General features: G+C 45.8%; 1 protein-coding gene across 1 annotated transcript in view; it reads left to right on the top strand.

Moving 5' to 3' along the window:
- Nucleotides 1-228: 228 nt before the first annotated feature.
- Nucleotides 229-21,184, top strand: part of LOC310771034 (E3 ubiquitin-protein ligase RNF123-like) — a gene marked incomplete at its 3' end in the record, with an annotated part of 155,599 nt that continues 134,643 nt past the window's right edge. The window contains exons 1-2 of the mRNA XM_083663714.1: nt 229-345; nt 5,631-5,715. Of these exons, the coding sequence (XP_083519840.1) occupies nt 264-345; nt 5,631-5,715 (167 nt within the window). The 5' untranslated portion in view covers nt 229-263. The remainder of the gene's footprint in view (nt 346-5,630; nt 5,716-21,184) is intronic.

Raw genomic sequence — 21,184 nt, forward strand, 5'->3', positions numbered from 1 at the left:
CCAAGTTTGTGTGTTGTTGAACACAACTCATTTGGGAAATACCTGCCTCAAACGCCAGGGGGAAAAGAAGAGAGAACAGTGTTGTCATGCCAACCAAACCTGGATATACAGGGGACGTCCCCCAAAGTCGGGCTGTTGGGACTGCTCTTTCCTTGTCTTTCCTCATAGCTTGGAGAATAAAACAAGCCTATTCTGAATTCCTTGAAACGTGTTTGTCTTTGTTTTGCAGCCGTGTATGGCCCAGGTGACTCCAGCCAGGCAGCATGAGCTCTAAGGGGGGCGGTACTGCCCTGACCCGCCGAAACTACAGACTGGCTTCAGACACAGACAAGCCTAAAGCCACAGGTACAGTAGTGTATGATGTGCGGCTATGAGACTATAGTCTGTAGTACATACTATAGTCTCATATGTACAGGTAAGATACAGACACATAACCCATGATGCCTTTTATTCACCTCTATCGGCAGCCAAGACATTTGCAACAACATTGACATTTTTCGTGTACATCTCAGGCTTGCTGCGGTAGTCGATGTTAGCGCTGTTACACGGTGGTCAGACGTACACTGATGATTACATTAGGCTACTTGCCCACCAACACGTCATTTCACCACGCAGCTTCCAAAGACAGAGAGAAGAGCACGGGGCAGAAAGTGAGTATTGAAAGGCAGAAATGTGACAAAATCAAGAAATCAAATTCAAGGACTGTTATTGGTCAACAGATAGATAGATAGATATTTTTATTCAAGTGTCGTGCACACAGGGTGCCCAGCCCGCATGGGCTTATAAGACACTAAAGACAACAATCTTGCAAGGTGTGTAAACAACTTGACATAAACATACAGTATGTATGCATACATATACACACACACAATGTGTATGCATATATAAACATATCCACACTGGATACATATACACAAACGTACACATTATAAAACTCAAATCAAATATACAGCATATTTTTTCTCTTTTCCCAGGCTTTAGAAATGAAATTGGCTGCATGGAATGCTCCCTTTCTAAAACATAATTCCAATTTTTTATAATCATCCAAATAAAAAAAATCATTATATAGCCAGCTCATTTTCTCGAAAAGCACATGTCTAAATTCATCATACAGAGGACAGAAGAACATAAAATGAATCTCATTTTCAATCTGTTCTAGATCACAGAACAGGCAAAGTCTCTGTTCCTCAGGTACACCGGTAAACCTACCTGTCTCTATGGCAAGAGGCAAGGTACCTGAGCGTAGCTGGGCACAGAGAGATCTTTGTGTTTTGGATAGATTTTGTTCAACATATTTTTCTACTTCATAAATATTTTTTATAAGACAATAAGTTCTTAATTTAGGCTTATTCCATATTTCTATACTCCATTTTTCTTTATGTAATTGGAAGAAAGCTTTTTTAATTTCTTGAATATTACAACGTAGTCTATTATGAAATATGAATGACAAATCAGAAATATAAAATAAAGATTTCACCTCACTGGCCCAGGGAGATAGTTTTGATGTTTCCCAATTGAAAATCTTTCTCGTCAGCCTATAATCAGGCATATTTACCAGTCTGTTCCATAAACGAAGCATTTCACATTTATGCCTGACATTGGACGGTTCCCAGCCCATGTCTCCACAAATGGCTGCTATTGGAGAACGTTTATGAACTCTCAAAAAGGAGCGAATAGCCCTGTATTGTACTGTGTTAGATTTGGTCTGTTCGTTAAAGCCCCAGACCCCAGCTGCATAGTCTGAAACAGGACATACACAGGATCTATACAATTGAGTAAATGACTTAAAACCTAGGTCTCTACAGTTTTTGACTTTGTTCAGTACAGAGCCCAAAGCTCTACCAGCTGAGTCTGATAGAGTGCCTATAGCTGGGTTGAAGGTCAGGTGATCGTCCAATGTCAAGCCAAGATACTTATACTGATTTGCATAGGTCAATGTATTTGATCCAAAATTAAATACAAATGAACTTCTTTGTACAGAGTGTTTTCTGAAATGAACAATTTTCGTTTTCTCCTGATTTATCACAAGTCTCCATTTTTTACACCAATCTGAAACCAATTAACATCTTCTGCAGATCTTGTTCACATTCGGCTAGTAAAACAATATCATCAGCATATAAAAAAATACCTACAGTCATATCATCAATTTGAATACCCAAATTAGAATTTTTAATCAACAAATGGTCAACAATGCTATCAACCCCCCTGCAGGTTTATTATGCACATGTTGTGCTTTGGGACAGTCAACATCTTACATATTGCACCTCTAATGACATGAAACAATGGACAAATCTAAGACAACGATTATATGCAAATAACACACTGACAAATTTGAAACTATAGGTAAGGACTGCTGCAAGATTTTGAGCAGATATACAGATAAGGCTACAGTTGTGGATGTCACGATACCAGAAATTTAGATATCAATACCAGTGAAATTCCACAATTCTCGATACCATTTTGATACCAGGGCAAAAACAAACAATAAATGCCGTGTACTTCAACATACAAACATTTGAAAAAGTGGCATGTAGCATATTTTCTGTGCATCTGAAAAGCTTCTGTTATGGTTGGCTGTGTTTGCTGCTGCTGACTTTGCTCCTGCCTCTCCTGGTCCAAATCCTCCTTTGGCTCATACTGTGAAGGGGGAATTGAGATTTCAGTTATTAGATGTAGTTTATTACTGTGTGAAAACAACAGAGGCTGCACGCACGGACGCACACACACACACACACACACACACACACACACACACACACACACACACACACACACACACACACACACACACACACACACACACACACACACACACACACACACACACACACACACACACACACACACACACACACACACACACACACACACACACACTCAGATTACCCACAGGTCGAACCACCCGGAGGCTCCCACCCAACCATGCCCTGTCACTGCCCAGGGCAAACACCAAATGCCTGGACAGGAGCTTTCTCCACTCTGCCATAGCAACATGGAACAGCCTTCCCCCCGTGGTTGTTGGAGACATTACATCAAGCAGTGTTGATGCCTTCAAGAAGAGACTGAACAAGCACCTCCTCAGCACGAGACCCTAAAACTCAAGGACTTCTATTTATCATACTTAATCAGTCTCACATATATGTATGTGTAGCTGCAGATAAATGCTAGGCTCTCTGAATGTTGTTCATGAAGCCTGTATCTGTAATAGCATCATAAAAAAAAAAAAAAAGTTACTGACATGGTGATTGGTGACATGTAAAACTGACATATTTTGATGACGACAAGATGACAGACTGAACGTTCAGGATGGTAACTACGCAGAGCTTAAAAAATGAGAGGCAGGGTACGGTTACATGTTACCATGGTAGCCTATAGCATTTAGAAGTATACAGTCATAACATTGGGCACAGCAATGCCAGCCTTCTCTGGTTTTTGTGAATCTTTTATTAATCCCTGCTGATTTGCCTCAAATGAAAAGTACCCCCATAACAGACTTTTACCGTTTTAATTTTCAACGACTCGAGGCGGAGCTGTCGCTGCAGCTACTCCACTTGTTGACAGAGTTGTTTGTCACCATTCCCATTGCTGTTCTCCCATGCTGGTAGCAGGGTTGCCAGATAACAGCTATTTTACAGCCCAAAAAAAGGCCTCGCCTGCACTATTGGCATGCGCAGCCCTCAATTGCCCAACTTCGCATCACTGATGACATCACAATTGCTCGAGTGACCATCACTGATCACATCATGGAGTGCTCAAGTGACGTCACTCAGTGCACATTTGCTCAACTTCAGCCTCGTCCGCAGCTCGGCTGCTGTGTAGCCTCGCCTTCTCTATTGGCATGTGCATCACAATGCCTATGACATCACTGATGATGTCACAATGCCTATGACATCGTCAGTGCCTATGATGTCATAAGATGATTTTGATCAAAGGTGTCTATTCATAGCTTTCAAGGGGCGTTACGTGCTGCCGGGAACGCCCACCTGGCGGTCAAAAAACTTGTTCATTCCACTGCCACCCGAGTCGACTAGTTTCTCACGCTGTGTTTGTTCAGCCGTTTGTACACACGTCTTTGCGGCCAACATTTCATCAAAGGTAAGCTCAAGTAACGTTACAATAATGATTAAAATACCCCGTTAACGTTACTTGAGCTTACCTTTGATGAAATGTTGGCGCAAAAACGTGTGTACTTTGATGGTAGAAAAAAAGCCATTTGCCCTCCCCAGCGACTGAACCACGTCTAATCGCACAAATCCACAACCTCCTCCTGTCTGAGTTTTCTTTCTCCGACGGGATTCTGTAAAAGCACAAGCCAGGCGTGTCTCCTCGTCGGTTAGTGCAACCGATAGCACAACAGGTATCCGGCATTTTGGCTGAACAAACACAGCGTGAGAAACTAGTCGAGGCGGCCAGCGGAATGAACAAGTTTTTTTTTTGACCGCCAGGTGGGTGTTCCCGGCAGCACGTAACGCCCCTTGAAAGCTATGAATAGGCTCTTTCACACACAGATCGCGCAAAAATTGCCGTTTAGGAGTCCCGCAAAGCCCGCACCCTCGCCACAGAAATTGCTTTCACACAGAGCCAAGCAGCAGGGCCACATTCCCGTGCTGCTGTGTACTTTCAGGTGAAATCCCCTGCTCCCCCGGATTGAAAGGCGAGCGGAGGGATTTCCTGGCTGCTCCTCCTAGCCCAAATTAATATTTTCATAGGTTAGTGTAGCCTAGGCTACTGTATGATGAACGAATTCATTCAACAACAAGACTTCCCTCCTCCTAGTCCGCTGAGCAGGGGATAGGTGCACTCGCATGGTGGGTGGGCAGATCGATATGGTGTCCTACTAAAATTGGAACGATACACGACCGCCCGCATATCAAACAGCTGCAGTCTGCATAACGTTCGTCGGGGGAATAGTATAGGCTATAAATGCACATGACTACTTAACGTTAGTAGTTTTTGTAAGGGAATGCACAGAGCTGATTTCGAGAGGGAATAACCTCAGACCAACTCGCCACAGACAGCTATAGCCCTCTGAAGCTTATTATTATATCCGTTAATTGTACCTACTAATGTCAACATCATTTGAGCATAAAGCCTAACCGCACGGAGCATTCCTCCTGGCGCCCCTGCAGTCATGATTGTATAGACTACTTTTTTTACCTTCACTCCTGCACTTTCTTGATACATAAGGTGATTTCCCCTGTAATTTTTTTATGAATGAGCTGACCATTCGCACCTTTTCCGGCTTGCTGCGACGACGCTTTCAAATGGAGGCGGGTTGCCAGGTAACCCGGTGCCGTTACTACCTACCGTCGCGGGACAAAAGGCGTAAAACAACCACCAAAGCGCGTTCACGACTTTCGGCGCGAATCCTATTTTCCGTGCATTTTTCGGCTTTCAAGGCCGGTGTGAAAGAGCCTACTGATGACATCACTGATGATGTCATAGACATTGTGACATCATCAGTGGGACAAACATTTAAACAAACAGACAGAACCCTATTTTATATAATAAAGAGAAGATTATTATATTTCCTGTTTTTGTCTAATTTTAAGACATATATGGATACTGATAGTCAACTGATAATTGAAATTGTATGCCATTCCTTCTTCCCCTCTCTTCCTCTCTGTCAGGTATAGTGAATGAGAAGTTACTGAGCGACTACCTATACCATGTGTTCCCTTCCACCAAGCAGGGACCTGCACTGGCTTCCCTCAGGTAAGCTTGACCTTCAATCCTCTCTGTCACTGGTCTGCCAGTAGCCCCGCTACAGTCCAGTCTCCTCAGTGTGTCTGCTGATGTTGTGTACTGGCTAAATCCCTGTCTCTCCTCAGTGTGTCTGGTGATGTTGTGTTTGTGTACAGGCTAAAGCTTGTATTATGCTCACCCTGCCGTGAAGGGAGCGGGGGTGGAGCGAGGGCCGGGCGCGTCAAATGACGTAAATTTGTTGGGCGTGGTTGGGCGCTACCTCCGTCTGGCGCTCGCCTTGTGCATGATTTTTTTTCTAACAGCGCGAGCAGTGCACGGCTTCTCTCCAAACATGTCCGCTTTCAAGCCACTGAGCCCTGAACACTGAGCTGTGTTTTCGGCACATTTCTTGACCCATGTGGTAGGCTATAAACTTTGATTTGCAACTGTTCGTTTTTAGTCATTTCACCAAGTAAATGTGTTGTGTTGAGAGCATTATTGAGAGAGATTAAAAGCAGCACAGAGTAGGCTATCAGGGCTGAGAACTAAAACGGCTTTCAGTAAAAACAAGTTTGGTGATTCCTTCATGTGCTGATGTGGGGTCGTTTGAGAGTGAAAGCGCACTCAGTACTGCACATAATAGGGTTTCATTGCGACTTTCCCACGGGCTGTTCTCACTATTACCTGATTGTACAATACATGCTGATCACTTTCTGAGTATAATGGCATCACCCCCAGCGCGAGGTCTGCACGGTGACTCACGGAGACTCGCGGGGCCACACCCCCACGGAGCTTGCTGGAGTATAATTCAGCCTTAAGTCCCTATCTCTCCTCAGTGTGTCTGCTGATGTTGTGTTTGTGTACAGGCTAAGTCCCTGTCTCTCCTCAGTGTGTCTGCTGATGTTGTGTACTGGCTTGTGGCTATGTGACATCCCTGTCTCTGTCCCTGGGACTACACTTTCCCCTGCTGGCCTAGGAGTGAATCTCATCAGAAACCTCTATCCTTCATTTCCTTTACACCAGAGGTGTACAGGAAAAGTACAAAAAGTCTATTGGCTTCAGGCACTCTCACACAAAGCAGGGATAGTTTGTTTCAAGTTGATATTAAACTGCAAGAGCACCTCACCTCCACCTGGAGGCTGTGAGTGAGCACCTCACCTCCACCTGGAGGCTGTGAGTGAGCACCTCATATCCACCTGGAGGCTGAGTGAGCACCTCACCTCCACCTGGAGGCTGAGTGAGCACCTCATATCCACCTGGAGGCTGTGAGTGAGCACTGGCTAATTCTCTTCTAGTTGTACAGTCATTCATCACTTGCAGTGTCAGTGGGAGACATGAAGTCTGTCTTTGTTTTTCAAGTCTTGCAACATTAGGCAGCTTGGTGGCTCAGTGGTTAGCACTGTTGCCTCACAGCAAGAAGGTCCCGGGTTCTAACCCCGGTCCGTCCCAGGTCCTTTCTGTGTGGAGTTTGCATGTTCTCCCCGTGTTCGTGTAGATTTTCTCCGGGTGCTCCTGTTTCCCTCCGCTCAAGCCAAAATCCCCCCGCTCCGCTCCGCTCACATGCTCTGGCAGTCAGCATGGACTCAGCTAGCCTTTAGCTGCTAACACCCACCTGAATCAATTCACACACACCTCGTGGCAAATAATAATATCCACGCGTCGGACTCTGAGAGCAGCTGGATGAACTCGACCATCATCAGGACAGATGAGTTATGTAAGGGTTAATGCACGACGAGGTGTCCATTATCACTTTTTAAGGGACGACGTGGAGGCGTGAACCGGTCCGAGGCGAAGCCGAGGATGGTTGCCTCCGCGAAGTCCCTTAAAAAGTGATAATGGACACCTCGTCGTGCATTAACCCGCTTATACCATGGTCACTTGCCAAAGAAACAAAACAAGACCATTCATTTATATTTCCATGCATTTTGCAATCAAAATCTAGTTTTCATAACCTTGAATATGAGTTGAGAACCGGCGAGACAAAATAGTCCCCTCGAGATTTAGGCTATCATTGGATAAAATGGCTGCTTAGTTTCTACACCTGGCACAATTCTAGAATCAAGCTAACTAATAATTTGGCCAATTGTAGCCTATGTAACAACATACAAAATAAAACGGCAATGTCTAAGAATGCAACGCCATGTAACTGGGTCGTTTAAACTCGCATTCCAGGGAATTGCGTTAACGTCTGCGGGTCTTATAAGACGTAAATGGCGCGAGGCAGGAGTAGAGTGAAAACTATCTGCTTTCAGTATGTTGGAGTCCAGGTATGTTTTGTACAAGGACGTCTCTCAGTGTGCAATCCCGCACCGCATCGTCAATACACGTTCGCTAATAAAACTGCTTGTTTTGCCATCTGCGGGAAGGCTCAAACTGTCAATAGTGTTTGGCAACATGGAAACGACTCTATACATGAGTATTATTCTCCAGGGTTTACTGTGGGACAGAGAAAATGTGCATATGAAGAGGCGAGAGGAGAGAGAGAGAAAGGAGGACAGCACAGCGCTGTTGACACAGTGCAAGCTTCCCTGCTCCTCTCGCTCTCCCTCTCTCTCTCTCTCTCTCTCTTTCCTCGGCTGTTCACGCCCATTTTCTCTGTCCGGAGAGTCGTTTCCATGTTGCCAAACAATGGCTCAGAGCCGGCTTCTGTCAGGGGAGGGAAATCTCCGAAACGAAAATCAAAATTGTAAATAAGAGTTATTTTTGATAAACTGAGCACACAGGGGTGATTTAAATAGTTACTTTGACCGACTACATTTTTTTCTCAACTTAGAAAATTGTCATATTAACCCTTAACGGGGGTATAGAGCTCAAACAGCTCTCTTGATAACACTGATGAAACTATGGCGCATTGATATGAACGGTGAACAGACCATTTAGCTAGGTGTACATTATCACTGTACAATATCACAAAATAATGGACACCTTGCAGCCAATCAGAATCAAGTATTCACCCAGACCATGGTATAAGAGATGTTACCACGGGCGCGCTCATGACGTTATAAGGACGCGCCGAGCTCAGGCCTGTTGATTTGACTCTTGTGCTGTCAGCTAAGCTGGAAGACGCCGATTGCCTTACATCATGTAACCTGACATGTAACATGTTTGTTTACCTGGCCACAGCGCTAGTGTCTGATATTCTTACTACACAGCGGCATCGCCATTATAGCTGGCCGAGAACGCGCAGCGTTATTACCAGACCAGAGTAAAAAAACAAATTATATATATATATTTATATATATATATATATATATATATATATATATATATATATATATATACAATACAATACAACATTAATTTTCGAATTTCGATTATGGAAATTGATTCAAAATGCCCATCCCTATTAGGGACGTTAGGTGCGTTAGGGACGGGTGCTTTTTTAAAGTAAAAATTCTCCCCGTCTTAAATGACAACGTGTGGCTACAGTAGAGAAGAGACATGGAGGGATTGTGGTGTCAGCTGTTGGACACTTCATGGAGTGACCAAGTGAAACTTGAGAGTGAAATACAAACTGTCACCTAAACAGCAGTGAGCGCTGCGGTGTCCCGAGAAAGCTGGACTCATCCGTGTCCGGTCTTTGCCTCTCTTGTCCCTTTCGTATTCTTTGGTATAAAGCATCACAGAGCAGCTGGGCTGATGAACATGCACTTTACTGCCACAGCCGTTACATAGCATTACATGATTACAGCCACGGCATTACAGGATTTCTCAATTGAAGTTCAACTTTTTCAGTTACACATCATTGCTGTTGTTTGGAGTTGTCGATGTATGAAGTTACCCAGTGTATAAATAATAGATTAGTACATGTAATCACACATTTTGATTTGATGCAGGGCTTTATGCACGTCCTGATGGCCTGATTGAAGCATCATTGTAGGGTTTCTATTTTGGGTCACATACAATGCTACATTGGTCCTTACTGTGTTTTTCTTGACCAGCCAGCATGCATGCCTGAGATTTGGATATACAAGGTTATGATCAAGACTGTGCTCCCACTGATGATGATGGGGTCCATAGCTGGGAGCCTACAGTACATCAGCCCTCACAAGGTTCCTCCTGGAGCCTACAGTACATCAGCCCTCACAAGGTTCCTCCTCAGCCAACAAGTCACTGAGGCAATCCATGTGGTGGAAAGGTTTCCTTGCGCCTAACTATAGGCTGTAGACCTGTTATAGTGTTCAGGCTAAGAATCAGACTAGAGCAGAATAGGACAGGGCAGACTAGGCTGTAGATTAGCTAGATTCCCTGTGTTCTAGTTAGCTCCAGGTAATGGCTAGAGTAGTCTGATTTTCTCCCCCCTTTTCCTGCTCTCTCCTCTCTCACACTCTAAAGCATGGCACACACTCCCTCTCCCTCTCTCCTCCATACCCCTCCCATAGATACGCTGGTGAACCCTCATTTCATCATTGCTGTTGCTGTAGCCTATGTCACTTTATAATTATAATGATGTTGCACAATGTCCATTTTGTCCATTTTGGCCACATGGAACATGTGTGCTTGCTACAGCTGTAAATTACAGGTGCAATTTCTTTTCTTATCTTATTTTATTTAACGTTATTGTAGATAGGATAACTTAATTGCTGTGCTTTCTTGACATGTTTCTGACATGGTTTCTATGTCTGACATATTTTCGACATTGGCTTTTTCTTTTGTGTGGTTTTTACTGAGATGTACTGACATTGGCTTCTGCTGTAACACAAGAATTTCCCCCAGGGGATTAATAAAGTACTCTATCTATCTATCTATCTATCTATCTATCTATCTATCTATCTATCTATCTATCTATCTATCTATCTACAGTATCTATCTAACCATTCTACTCTAAAGCATGACATCCCCTCCTTTCCCTGTTCTCTCCACATACTCTCTCTCATACTCCCCCTGCTCTCCCTCCCCACCTCCTCCCCTTCCTGAACTCTCCTCCCCCACTATTCTAAAGCATGGCATCCATTCTATTCTAAAGCATGGCACCTATTCTCTTTCTCCTTCCCCCTTCCCCTGCTCCTTCCCCACCTCTCTTTCCCTGTTCTCTCCTCCCCCACATTTCACATTCCCTCCCCACCTCCTCCCTTTCCCTGCTCTCTCCTCCCCCACATCCCCCCGCTCTCCCTCCCCCCTCCCTTCTCCTGCTCTCTCCTCTTTCCCCCTTTCCCTGCTCCTTCCCCACCTCCTCTCCTCCCCAACATTTCCCATTCCCTCCCCACCTCATCACTTTCCTGCTCTCTCCTTTCACACATGCCCCCTGCTCTCCCTCCCCTGCACCCTCCCCACCTCCTCCCTTTCCTGATCTCTCCTCCCCCACTATTCCCCCACTATTCTAAAGCATGGCACCCATTCTACCCTAAAGCATGGCACCCATTCTATCATATATTTCTATATTTTCTATATATCTCTATCATATGATTGTTCAATGTGTTATTATTACTACTGTAATTGCTACTGTTGTGTCAGCTAGAATTAGCTAGACATATTTTCTGTGAAGCCCTCTGAGACATGCTTGTGAATTAGGGCTATACAAATAAACTTGACTTGACTTGATGGCTCGGCTGTTCTGGCCACGCCTCCAGGCTGGCTGTGCTGTTCTGGCCACGCCTCCAGGCTGGCTGTGCTCTTCTGGCCACGCCTCCAGGCTGGCTGTGCTGTTCTGGCCACGCCTCCAGGCTGGCTGTGCTGTTCTGGCCACGCCTCCAGGCTGGCTGTGCTGTTCTGGCCACGCCTCCAGGCTGGCTGTGCTGTTCTGGCCACGCCTCCAAGCTGGCTGTGCTGTTCTGGCCACGCCTCCAGGCTGGCACACGTCAACATTTAAACTGCAATCTGGTGCTGTGCCTATGGCCCATCCCAAAGAGTGACCTATCCAGAATCACCCATCTCTGTCCCTGATCAAAAATCACATACTAGCAGCTTTCTATCAGTTGTCCCTTTTTGAATTTTGATTTGCACTATAAGCTCCCTACATGCACATACCACTGTGTTATAGATTATGTGTGGTGGTTGTATATGGTTCTGTACTACTGTTGACCTAGACTAGTGTTACAGTGCCCTAAGGCCACTGGCCCCTTTAACTAAGCCAGGCAGACTCATGTTACCCCAAGCAGCTCTATACATAGAGCACACACGCACGAGCACACACACGCACACACACGCTCACACACACACACACACACACACACACACACACACACACACACACACACACACACACACACACACACACACACACACGTCTCTAGTGAGGGTGTATGACAGCATAGGGGAACTTTCGCTGCCTTTTGAGGCCAACAACCTCATTCTTAATGCTTCTAAAACAAAGGAGCTTGTCAATGATTTCCGTACTAAGGCCCATCGTCCTGTTATAATATAATTAATCATAATAATTATTATAATCAATGGCACCGAGGTTGAGATGGTAAAGAGTCTTTACATTTCTTGGTGTCACTATTTGGGATGATCTTAGCTGGCACTCTAAAGCCACTTTCAGACATGAACTCCGGGTCAGGTCAGGATTGCTTGCCCTGAGCCTGACCCGGGGGATATGTGAAGTTAACCCTTTCAGACATGAGGCATGTTGCTTTCATACATGTGGAGCACCTCTGTGTGTAGAGTAGAGAGGGGGCGGGGGTGGGGGAGGAGCACCTCCAGGTGTAAAGTAGAGAGGGGGCGGGGGTGGGGGAGGAGCACCTCTGTGTGTAGAGTAGAGAGGGGGCGGGGGTGGGGGAGGAGCACCTCTGTGTGTAGAGTAGAGAGGGGCGGGGGTGGGGGAGGAGCACCTCTGTGTGTAAAGTAGAGAGGGGGCGGGGGTGGGGGAGGAGCACCTCTGTGTGTAGAGTAGAGAGGGGGCGGGGGTGGGGGAGGAGCACCTCTGTGTGTAGAGTAGAGAGGGGGCGGGGGTGGGGGAGGAGCACCTCTGTGTGTAGAGTAGAGAGGGGGCGGGGGTGGGGGAGGAGCACCTCTGTGTGTAGAGTAGAGAGGGGGCGGGGGTGGGGGAGGAGCACCTCTGTGTGTAGAGTAGAGAGGGGCTGGGGGGAGGAGCACCTCTGTGTGTAGAGTAGAGAGGGGGCGGGGGTGGGGGAGGAGCACCTCTGTGTGTAGAGTAGAGAGGGGCTGGGGGGAGGAGCACCTCTGTGTGTAAAGTAGAGAGGGGGCGGGGGTGGGGGAGGAGCACCTCTGTGTGTAGAGTAGAGAGGGGCTGGGGGAGGAGCACCTCCAGGTGTAGAGTAGAGAGGGGCTGGGGGAGGAGCACCTCCAGGTGTAGAGTAGAGAGGGGCTGGGGGAGGAGCACCTCCAGGTGTAGAGTAGAGCGGGGGTGGGGGAGGAGCACCTCTGTGTGTAGAGTAGAGAGGGGCTGGGGGAGGAGCACCTCCAGGTGTAAAGTAGAGAGGGGGCGGGGGTGGGGGAGGAGCACCTCTGTGTGTAGAGTAGAGAGGGGCTGGGGGAGGAGCACCTCCAGGTGTAAAGTAGAGAGGGGGCGGGGGTGGGGGAGGAGCACCTCTGTGTGTAGAGTAGAGAGGGGGCGGGGGTGGGGGGAATTTGGGCATGACCACACAATGGGGAGTTGTGAAAACTGACCACACAGCTGTACTTCACTGTCTGAGCATAGCTTTAAATGAATCACATTGACATTCAACAAACTATCACGGCATGCAGAGTCTGAAAACAAGTTGCTATAAATACATAATGGGCGATAACTGCCTAACGTTCACGGCATATAATCGTTTGCGCATAACGTTAGTAATTAATTAAACAACCCTACAATTCACGCCCAGATGCATCGATATCCTCGAGTCTCAAGCGCTACAAAGAAAACAGGTCTTTGCTATGTTCAGTCCTAAAATGCATCAATCCTACTAGAATTATACAGAATACAGGAAGCTAGACGTTTTTACCTTCAGAGTAGGTACGCTACTTGGAATTTGCGGTTCTGCACGTGAATCTTCACAAACGCTGTGTAAACGTTAAATCAAAGGCATGAACGCAACCACATCCAGATACCCTACCTAGCGATGTCCAATACTGGGAAGCAGGACGACCCTCGCGTCCAAAAATGCTCATTAAATGTGTGTGCTGTGCGAAGCTATGCAGAAATGAAATCAGATCAAAGCCATGAGCGTTTCAATCCAGCAGCACGTAGCCTGTTGGCCGACACACACGGAGCAGGTTTGAGCTTCATTTGGAAAAACTGAAACTGCATGATGTTTTTTTCCCCGCTAATTCACATCGACTATTTATATAATAATAATAATCTGTCACGCTGGCTTTCTGTCTCTCTCCCTCGCCTCATCCCACTCACTGAGCTGGCTACTTCACAGAGCTCTGGAGGAGGGGGGGGGGGGGGGGGGAGCAAGCCGCAAGCCGCAAGCCGCCCCTGATACAAGGGGCGGAGCTGGTCATAGATCTGGATAGTAGGATGGAGCGCTTCATACATACACCGCCATCCGGATGCCCTCTAGATAACTCCCGAGTTCCAAGGCATGACACGAGAGCAAGGCTTTAAAAAGGACCATTTATTTGACATAATAAATATTACAGCGAGCATAGACACTGACAAAGATATAGAAGATGTTCCAGAAGCATTGACTTCAGGGATAACCAATGCCAAAACTATAAAGAAACAAAACAAACAAACAAACCACTCACCCCCCCACTAGATAATCCCTACCAGAAAGTAAATAACCAAAAGACGTTGACTAAAGCCTAATTCCCTAACTAAAGAAACAGGAGAAAACAGAACCATAACACAAATGGCAGTTAACCCCTAATGCTTCTCAGAAGGCAAGCACACACAGACTCCAGCACCAACAATGAAAACCATAGCTAAAGCTAACATGGTGTTGAGGAGTGAGGAACAAATGGGGGAGAATGACCACAGCCCTCTCCCCACCATCTTGCTGAATCCAGGGAGCTATTCACCTTATTCTTTGCCCATACAAGGACGCTTCTGCATGACGTCATTTTGTAATCGTCTTTCCGGTTTTAGACACTGAAGTAGATTACGCCTACCGTAGTCATTTTTAGACTTGCCAAAAAGCTGTTTTCAAGCACACACAAAACAAAGTTTGAATATTTTTCGGGTGAGAACGTAACATATATGTGACCAGTTTATCAGAATAACGCCTATTTGGAAATATTTAACGAACAGCGAGGACTGGGAGCGCTGGCTGTGCTGACACCGGTCGGACTAGCTATCTGTCAAACCCTACTGTAGTTAGGCTACTGGCAGTGAGAAAACACTCTCGACGTGCTTTTGTAACTAACGTTAAATGCCGTCCGGGTACACCCATCGGCTCCTCGCAGCAGTAACGCTATGAACATGTAACTGAAGTTGGCCGCAGTGTAGCTTAATTCTGAATGTTGCCAAACTTCATTCATTGTTATAGTGACGTTTTGTTTTGAAATTGGCCGCCAACTAGCGCTGAACCGGAAGAACTAATGCTGCCTTCCAGACAACTGGGACCTTCGGATTTTCTGGCCTCCTATTAGGAAAAGTGCGCTGGAACGGCACTCAAAGTGGGAGCTCCGACTTGAAAACTGGGAGAAAAAAATCTACCCCCACTGGGCTGGGAATCAGTTGTCTGACGTCACACAACAATGGCCGCAACCATGGAGTATGTAGTCCAAAGTATTAAGTGCCTAAATAAAATGTATAATGGAATCTGTTACCTTATGTGTCATTGCTGCTCCTCATCTTCATTTAAATATGCAAGGAGGGTGCTCTGCTCGTTGTTAAGCTGTCTTGCTATTTGCCAAACAAAAAAAAGTTTGTCACGGTCCGGCATGTTTTTTGGTTGCGTTTTGCCTTTGTGCTCTGGAATGCTTTGAAGGTGGGGGGTGGGACTTTTCCACTGGGAAACACCCACGTCCCAGGTGTCTGGAAGGCAGCATAATACAATTGCGTGTAACGCGGAAGAGAGAAAAAAGTGGGCGTGGTGAATAAGGTGAATAAAGGAAGTGAACTGCGGAGTCGACCAATCCACAGCCACCACTGCCCAATCACTGCTGATTGCCATCGCCTGTTAGAAGAAAGATCCACTCAAAACAAGAACTCTCACTCAGCAGCACCCAAGCACACAGCCACACCACATGCAAACAGGGAAGAGAAACAGAAAATACAATCCACGGGCCTCGGGCCGTTACAGTCAATGACAGTAATGTCCCTCGTCGTGGTTTTTGGGCGTGGTTTTTGTGTAACCTATGTGGGATTCGAAATAACGCTACACTGAGCCGTGTTTTGACCACATTTCGTGACCCATGTGGTAAAACTTTGATTTGTAACTGTTCGTTTTTAGTCATTTCAAGTAAATGCTGTGTTGAGACAGAGATCAGCCCAAAGTAAATGCTGTGTTGAGACAGAGATCAGCCCAAAGTAAATGCTGTGTTGAGACAGAGATCAGCCCAAAGTAAATGCTGTGTTGAGACAGAGATCAGCACAAAGTAAATGCTGTGTTGAGACAGAGATCAGCACAAAGTAAATGCTGTGTTGAGACAGAGATCAGCACAAAGTAGATGCTGTGTTGAGACAGAGATCAGCACAAAGTAAATGCTGTGTTGAGACAGAGATCAGCACAAAGTAAATGCTGTGTTGAGACAGAGATCAGCACAAAGTAAATGCTGTGTTGAGACAGAGATCAGCACAAAGTAAATGCTGTGTTGAGACAGAGATCAGCACAAAGTAAATGCTGTGTTGAGACAGAGATCAGCACAAAGTAAATGCTGTGTTGAGAGAGAGATCAGCACAAAGTAGGCACCAGGGCTGAGAATGTAAATGCCTATTCGCATTCAGTAAAAACAAGTTTGGTGATTCTATTCAAGTGCTGATACAGACGTTTGAGAGTGAAGCCGCAGTACTGCAGATAAGGGCGTTTCATTGTGACTTTTCATGGGCCGTTTCTCATCTCACTGTACAATGTAAACAGGTGCTGAGCAGATCTCACTGTACAATGTAAACAGGTGTTGAGCAGATCTCACTGTACAATGTAAACAGGTGCTGAGCAGATCTCACTGTACAATGTAAACAGGTGTTGAGCAGATCTCACTGTACAATGTAAACAGGTGCTGAGCAGATCTCACTGTACAATGTAAACAGGTACTGAGCAGATCTCACTGTACAATGTAAACAGGTACTGAGCAGATCTCACTGTACAATGTAAACAGGTACTGAGCAGATCTCACTGTACAATGTAAACAGGTACTGAGCAGATCTCACTGTACAATGTAAACAGGTACTGAGCAGATCTCACTGTACAATGTAAACAGGTACTGAGCAGATCTCACTGTACAATGTAAACAGGTACTGAGCAGATCTCACTGTACAATGTAAACAGGTGTTGAGCAGATCTCACTGTACAATGTAAACAGGTACTGAGCAGATCTCACTGTACAATGTAAACAGGTACTGAGCAGATCTCACTGTACAATGTAAACAGGCACTGAGCAGATCTCACTGTACAATGTAAACAGGTGTTGAGCAGATCTCACTGTACAATGTAAACAGGTACTGAGCAGATCTCACTGTACAATGTAAACAGGTACTGAGCAGATCTCACTGTACAATGTAAACAGGTGTTGAGCAGATCTCACTGTACAATGTAAACAGGTACTGAGCAGATCTCACTGTACAATGTAAACAGGTACTGAGCAGATCTCACTGTACAATGTAAACAGGTGCTGAGCAGATCTCACTGTACAATGTAAACAGGTGCTGAGCAGATCTCACTGTACAATGTAAACAGGTGTTGAGCAGATCTCACTGTACAATGTAAACAGGTGTTGAGTAGTCTCTTAAAACAGACTGTCTTATCTACATCCGGCGGATGCAGCTATATCGCTATATACAGTCTGTACTTCGTGGGGGAGAATCATGCACCAAACGGAAGAGGAAGTTGAAAGGCGGGACTTCCGCTCATTCGTCCAATCAGAATTTAACATTAGCTAACTAGCTGTATACTGCTGTAGCTATCGTTAGCTAACGCTGATTAGTAAGACGAACGATAAGCTCAGTAACGTTAGCAACTTACCTCATCACTTTCGTTTAACTCTGGAATAAGTGCACGTCTTGCACGAGGTTCCTCCAAGCCGCGGATACATCGTTTACGTCTATCAGGGTCTTCTTTCACCGGTTTCGTCGGCGTAGCTTCCATGGTAATTCTAAAGCACTGCTAGCATTAGCAACCTGCATCGGTTTAAGTTTCCGGGGGGAACATATTTTTCGTGGACACGCGTGTCGTGATTGGTCAGATTCCGTCGAACTTCCTTCCGGTCTGAAGGTTTTTTTCACTACTTCCTTGTGCATGTTCTGGGGGTCTAACGTACAGACGGTATGGCGAGAGCATTTGAAAATTGCGGAAGCCAACTCGTCTGTTCTAAGAGACTAGGTGTTGAGCAGATCTCACTGTACAATGTAAACAGGTGCTGAGCAGATCTCACTGTACAATGTAAACAGGTGCTGAGCAGATCTCACTGTACAATGTAAACAGGTGCTGAGCAGATCTCACTGTACAATGTAAACAGGTGTTGAGCAGATCTCACTGTACAATGTAAACAGGTGCTGAGCAGATCTCACTGTACAATGTAAACAGGTGCTGAGCAGATCTCACTGTACAATGTAAACAGGTGCTGAGCAGATCTCACTGTACAATGTAAACAGGTGCTGAGCAGATCTCACTGTACAATGTAAACAGGTGTTGAGCAGATCTCACTGTACAATGTAAACAGGTGCTGAGCAGATCTCACTGTACAATGTAAACAGGTACTGAGCAGATCTCACTGTACAATGTAAACAGGTACTGAGCAGATCTCACTGTACAATGTAAACAGGTACTGAGCAGATCTCACTGTACAATGTAAACAGGTGCTGAGCAGATCTCACTGTACAATGTAAACAGGTGCTGAGCAGATCTCACTGTACAATGTAAACAGGTGCTGAGCAGATCTCACTGTACAATGTAAACAGGTACTGAGCAGATCTCACTGTACAATGTAAACAGGTGCTGAGCAGATCTCACTGTACAATGTAAACAGGTGCTGAGCAGATCTCACTGTACAATGTAAACAGGTACTGAGCAGATCTCACTGTACAATGTAAACAGGTGTTGAGCAGATCTCACTGTACAATGTAAACAGGTACTGAGCAGATCTCACTGTACAATGTAAACAGGTGCTGAGCAGATCTCACTGTACAATGTAAACAGGTGTTGAGCAGATCTCACTGTACAATGTAAACAGGTACTGAGCAGATCTCACTGTACAATGTAAACAGGTACTGAGCAGATCTCACTGTACAATGTAAACAGGTACTGAGCAGATCTCACTGTACAATGTAAACAGGTACTGAGCAGATCTCACTGTACAATGTAAACAGGTACTGAGCAGATCTCACTGTACAATGTAAACAGGTACTGAGCAGATCTCACTGTACAATGTAAACAGGTGTTGAGCAGATCTCACTGTACAATGTAAACAGGTACTGAGCAGATCTCACTGTACAATGTAAACAGGTACTGAGCAGATCTCACTGTACAATGTAAACAGGCACTGAGCAGATCTCACTGTACAATGTAAACAGGTGTTGAGCAGATCTCACTGTACAATGTAAACAGGTGTTGAGCAGATCTCACTGTACAATGTAAACAGGTGTTGAGTAGTCTCTTAAAACAGACTGTCTTATCTACATCCGGCGGATGCAGCTATATACAGTCTGTACTTCGTGGGGGAGAATCATGCACCAAACGGAAGAGGAAGTTGAAAGGCGGGACTTCCGCTCATTCGTCCAATCAGAATTTAACATTAGCTAACTAGCTGTATACTGCTGTAGCTATCGTTAGCTAACGCTGATTAGTAAGACGAACGATAAGCTCAGTAACGTTAGCAACTTACCTCATCACTTTCGTTTAACTCTGGAATAAGTGCACGTCTTGCACGAGGTTCCTCCAAGCCGCGGATACATCGTTTACGTCTATCAGGGTCTTCTTTCACCGGTTTCGTCGGCGTAGCTTCCATGGTAATTCTAAAGCACTGCTAGCATTAGCAACCTGCATCGGTTTAAGTTTCCGGGGGGAACATATTTTTCGTGGACACGCGTGTCGTGATTGGTCAGATTCCGTCGAACTTCCTTCCGGTCTGAAGGTTTTTTTCACTACTTCCTTGTGCATGTTCTGGGGGTCTAACGTACAGACGGTATGGCGAGAGCATTTGAAAATTGCGGAAGCCAACTCGTCTGTTCTAAGAGACTAGGTGTTGAGCAGATCTCACTGTACAATGTAAACAGGTGCTGAGCAGATCTCACTGTACAATGTAAACAGGTGCTGAGCAGATCTCACTGTACAATGTAAACAGGTGCTGAGCAGATCTCACTGTACAATGTAAACAGGTGTTGAGCAGATCTCACTGTACAATGTAAACAGGTGCTGAGCAGATCTCACTGTACAATGTAAACAGGTGCTGAGCAGATCTCACTGTACAATGTAAACAGGTGCTGAGCAGATCTCACTGTACAATGTAAACAGGTGCTGAGCAGATCTCACTGTACAATGTAAACAGGTGTTGAGCAGATCTCACTGTACAATGTAAACAGGTGCTGAGCAGCACTCATCAGTGCTCTGACCATGAAAGCCTCGGTCACAGCGGGGAGCGCTTGCACGATCTGCGGAGCTCCGCCTCGCGGTGCCTGGCCCAAGCATGTCCTAAGCTTTAAAGACCTTCTCCTTGGCTTTTTTTTTTTTTACCTTTATTTATACAGGGGGAGTCTCACTGAGAGCAATGCTCTCTTTTTCAGGAGCGCCCTGTTCACATTCACACACACATTCATACCTGGAAGCTGACCAGTACAACCACTGTCTGATCTGCTGGCCACTGATCAGCTCCACTGGAGCAGGTGGGGTTAAGGGCCTTGCTCAAGGGCACCTCAGTGGTGGTAATGAGGGAGGAGCAAGCGCTGCCTTTTCACTTTACCCACCCAGATTTATCCTGCCGGTCCCGGGGATTGAACTGACAATCTTCTGGTCACAAGCTCGCTTCTCTAACCACTCTCTAGCCACCACTGCCCCAACCCACCCACGCTTTTATGGCCCATTTCCACCGCTGGTATCAGCGCGGCCCCGCCCAGCTCATCTCGCTTTTTTGTCTCATTCCACTGGTCAAAAACCTGGACAGCCCGGGTTGAGTCGTGCTAGTTTTGGTCCCTGCTCTGTTGAGGTTCCAGCGCTGTGGACCGGGTACCATACGGTGATGTGAAAACACTGCAGACGACTGATTGGTCAGGCAGAATCGTGTTTACTGTGTCTACTGTCAATGCTGGATACCAGTTTAGTGGGGCTTACCTTCTCTTCTGTTATTTCCATCAGTCTTTTGTGTTGCTGCCTTCGGCTCTGGTGAAATAAAATCGATCTCCTTGCTCAGCTTTAACATGACGGTGGTTTTCAATTGTTTTGAGAGAGAAAAAGTTAGCTCCTCGGGAAGCCCTTTGTAGTCGTGTGCTACGTCGGCTCCGCTAGGCCGGAGGCGG

This window comes from Poromitra crassiceps (assembly GCF_964638095.1).
Source record: "Poromitra crassiceps genome assembly, contig: HAP1_SCAFFOLD_315, whole genome shotgun sequence".
NCBI lineage: Eukaryota > Metazoa > Chordata > Actinopteri > Beryciformes > Melamphaidae > Poromitra > Poromitra crassiceps.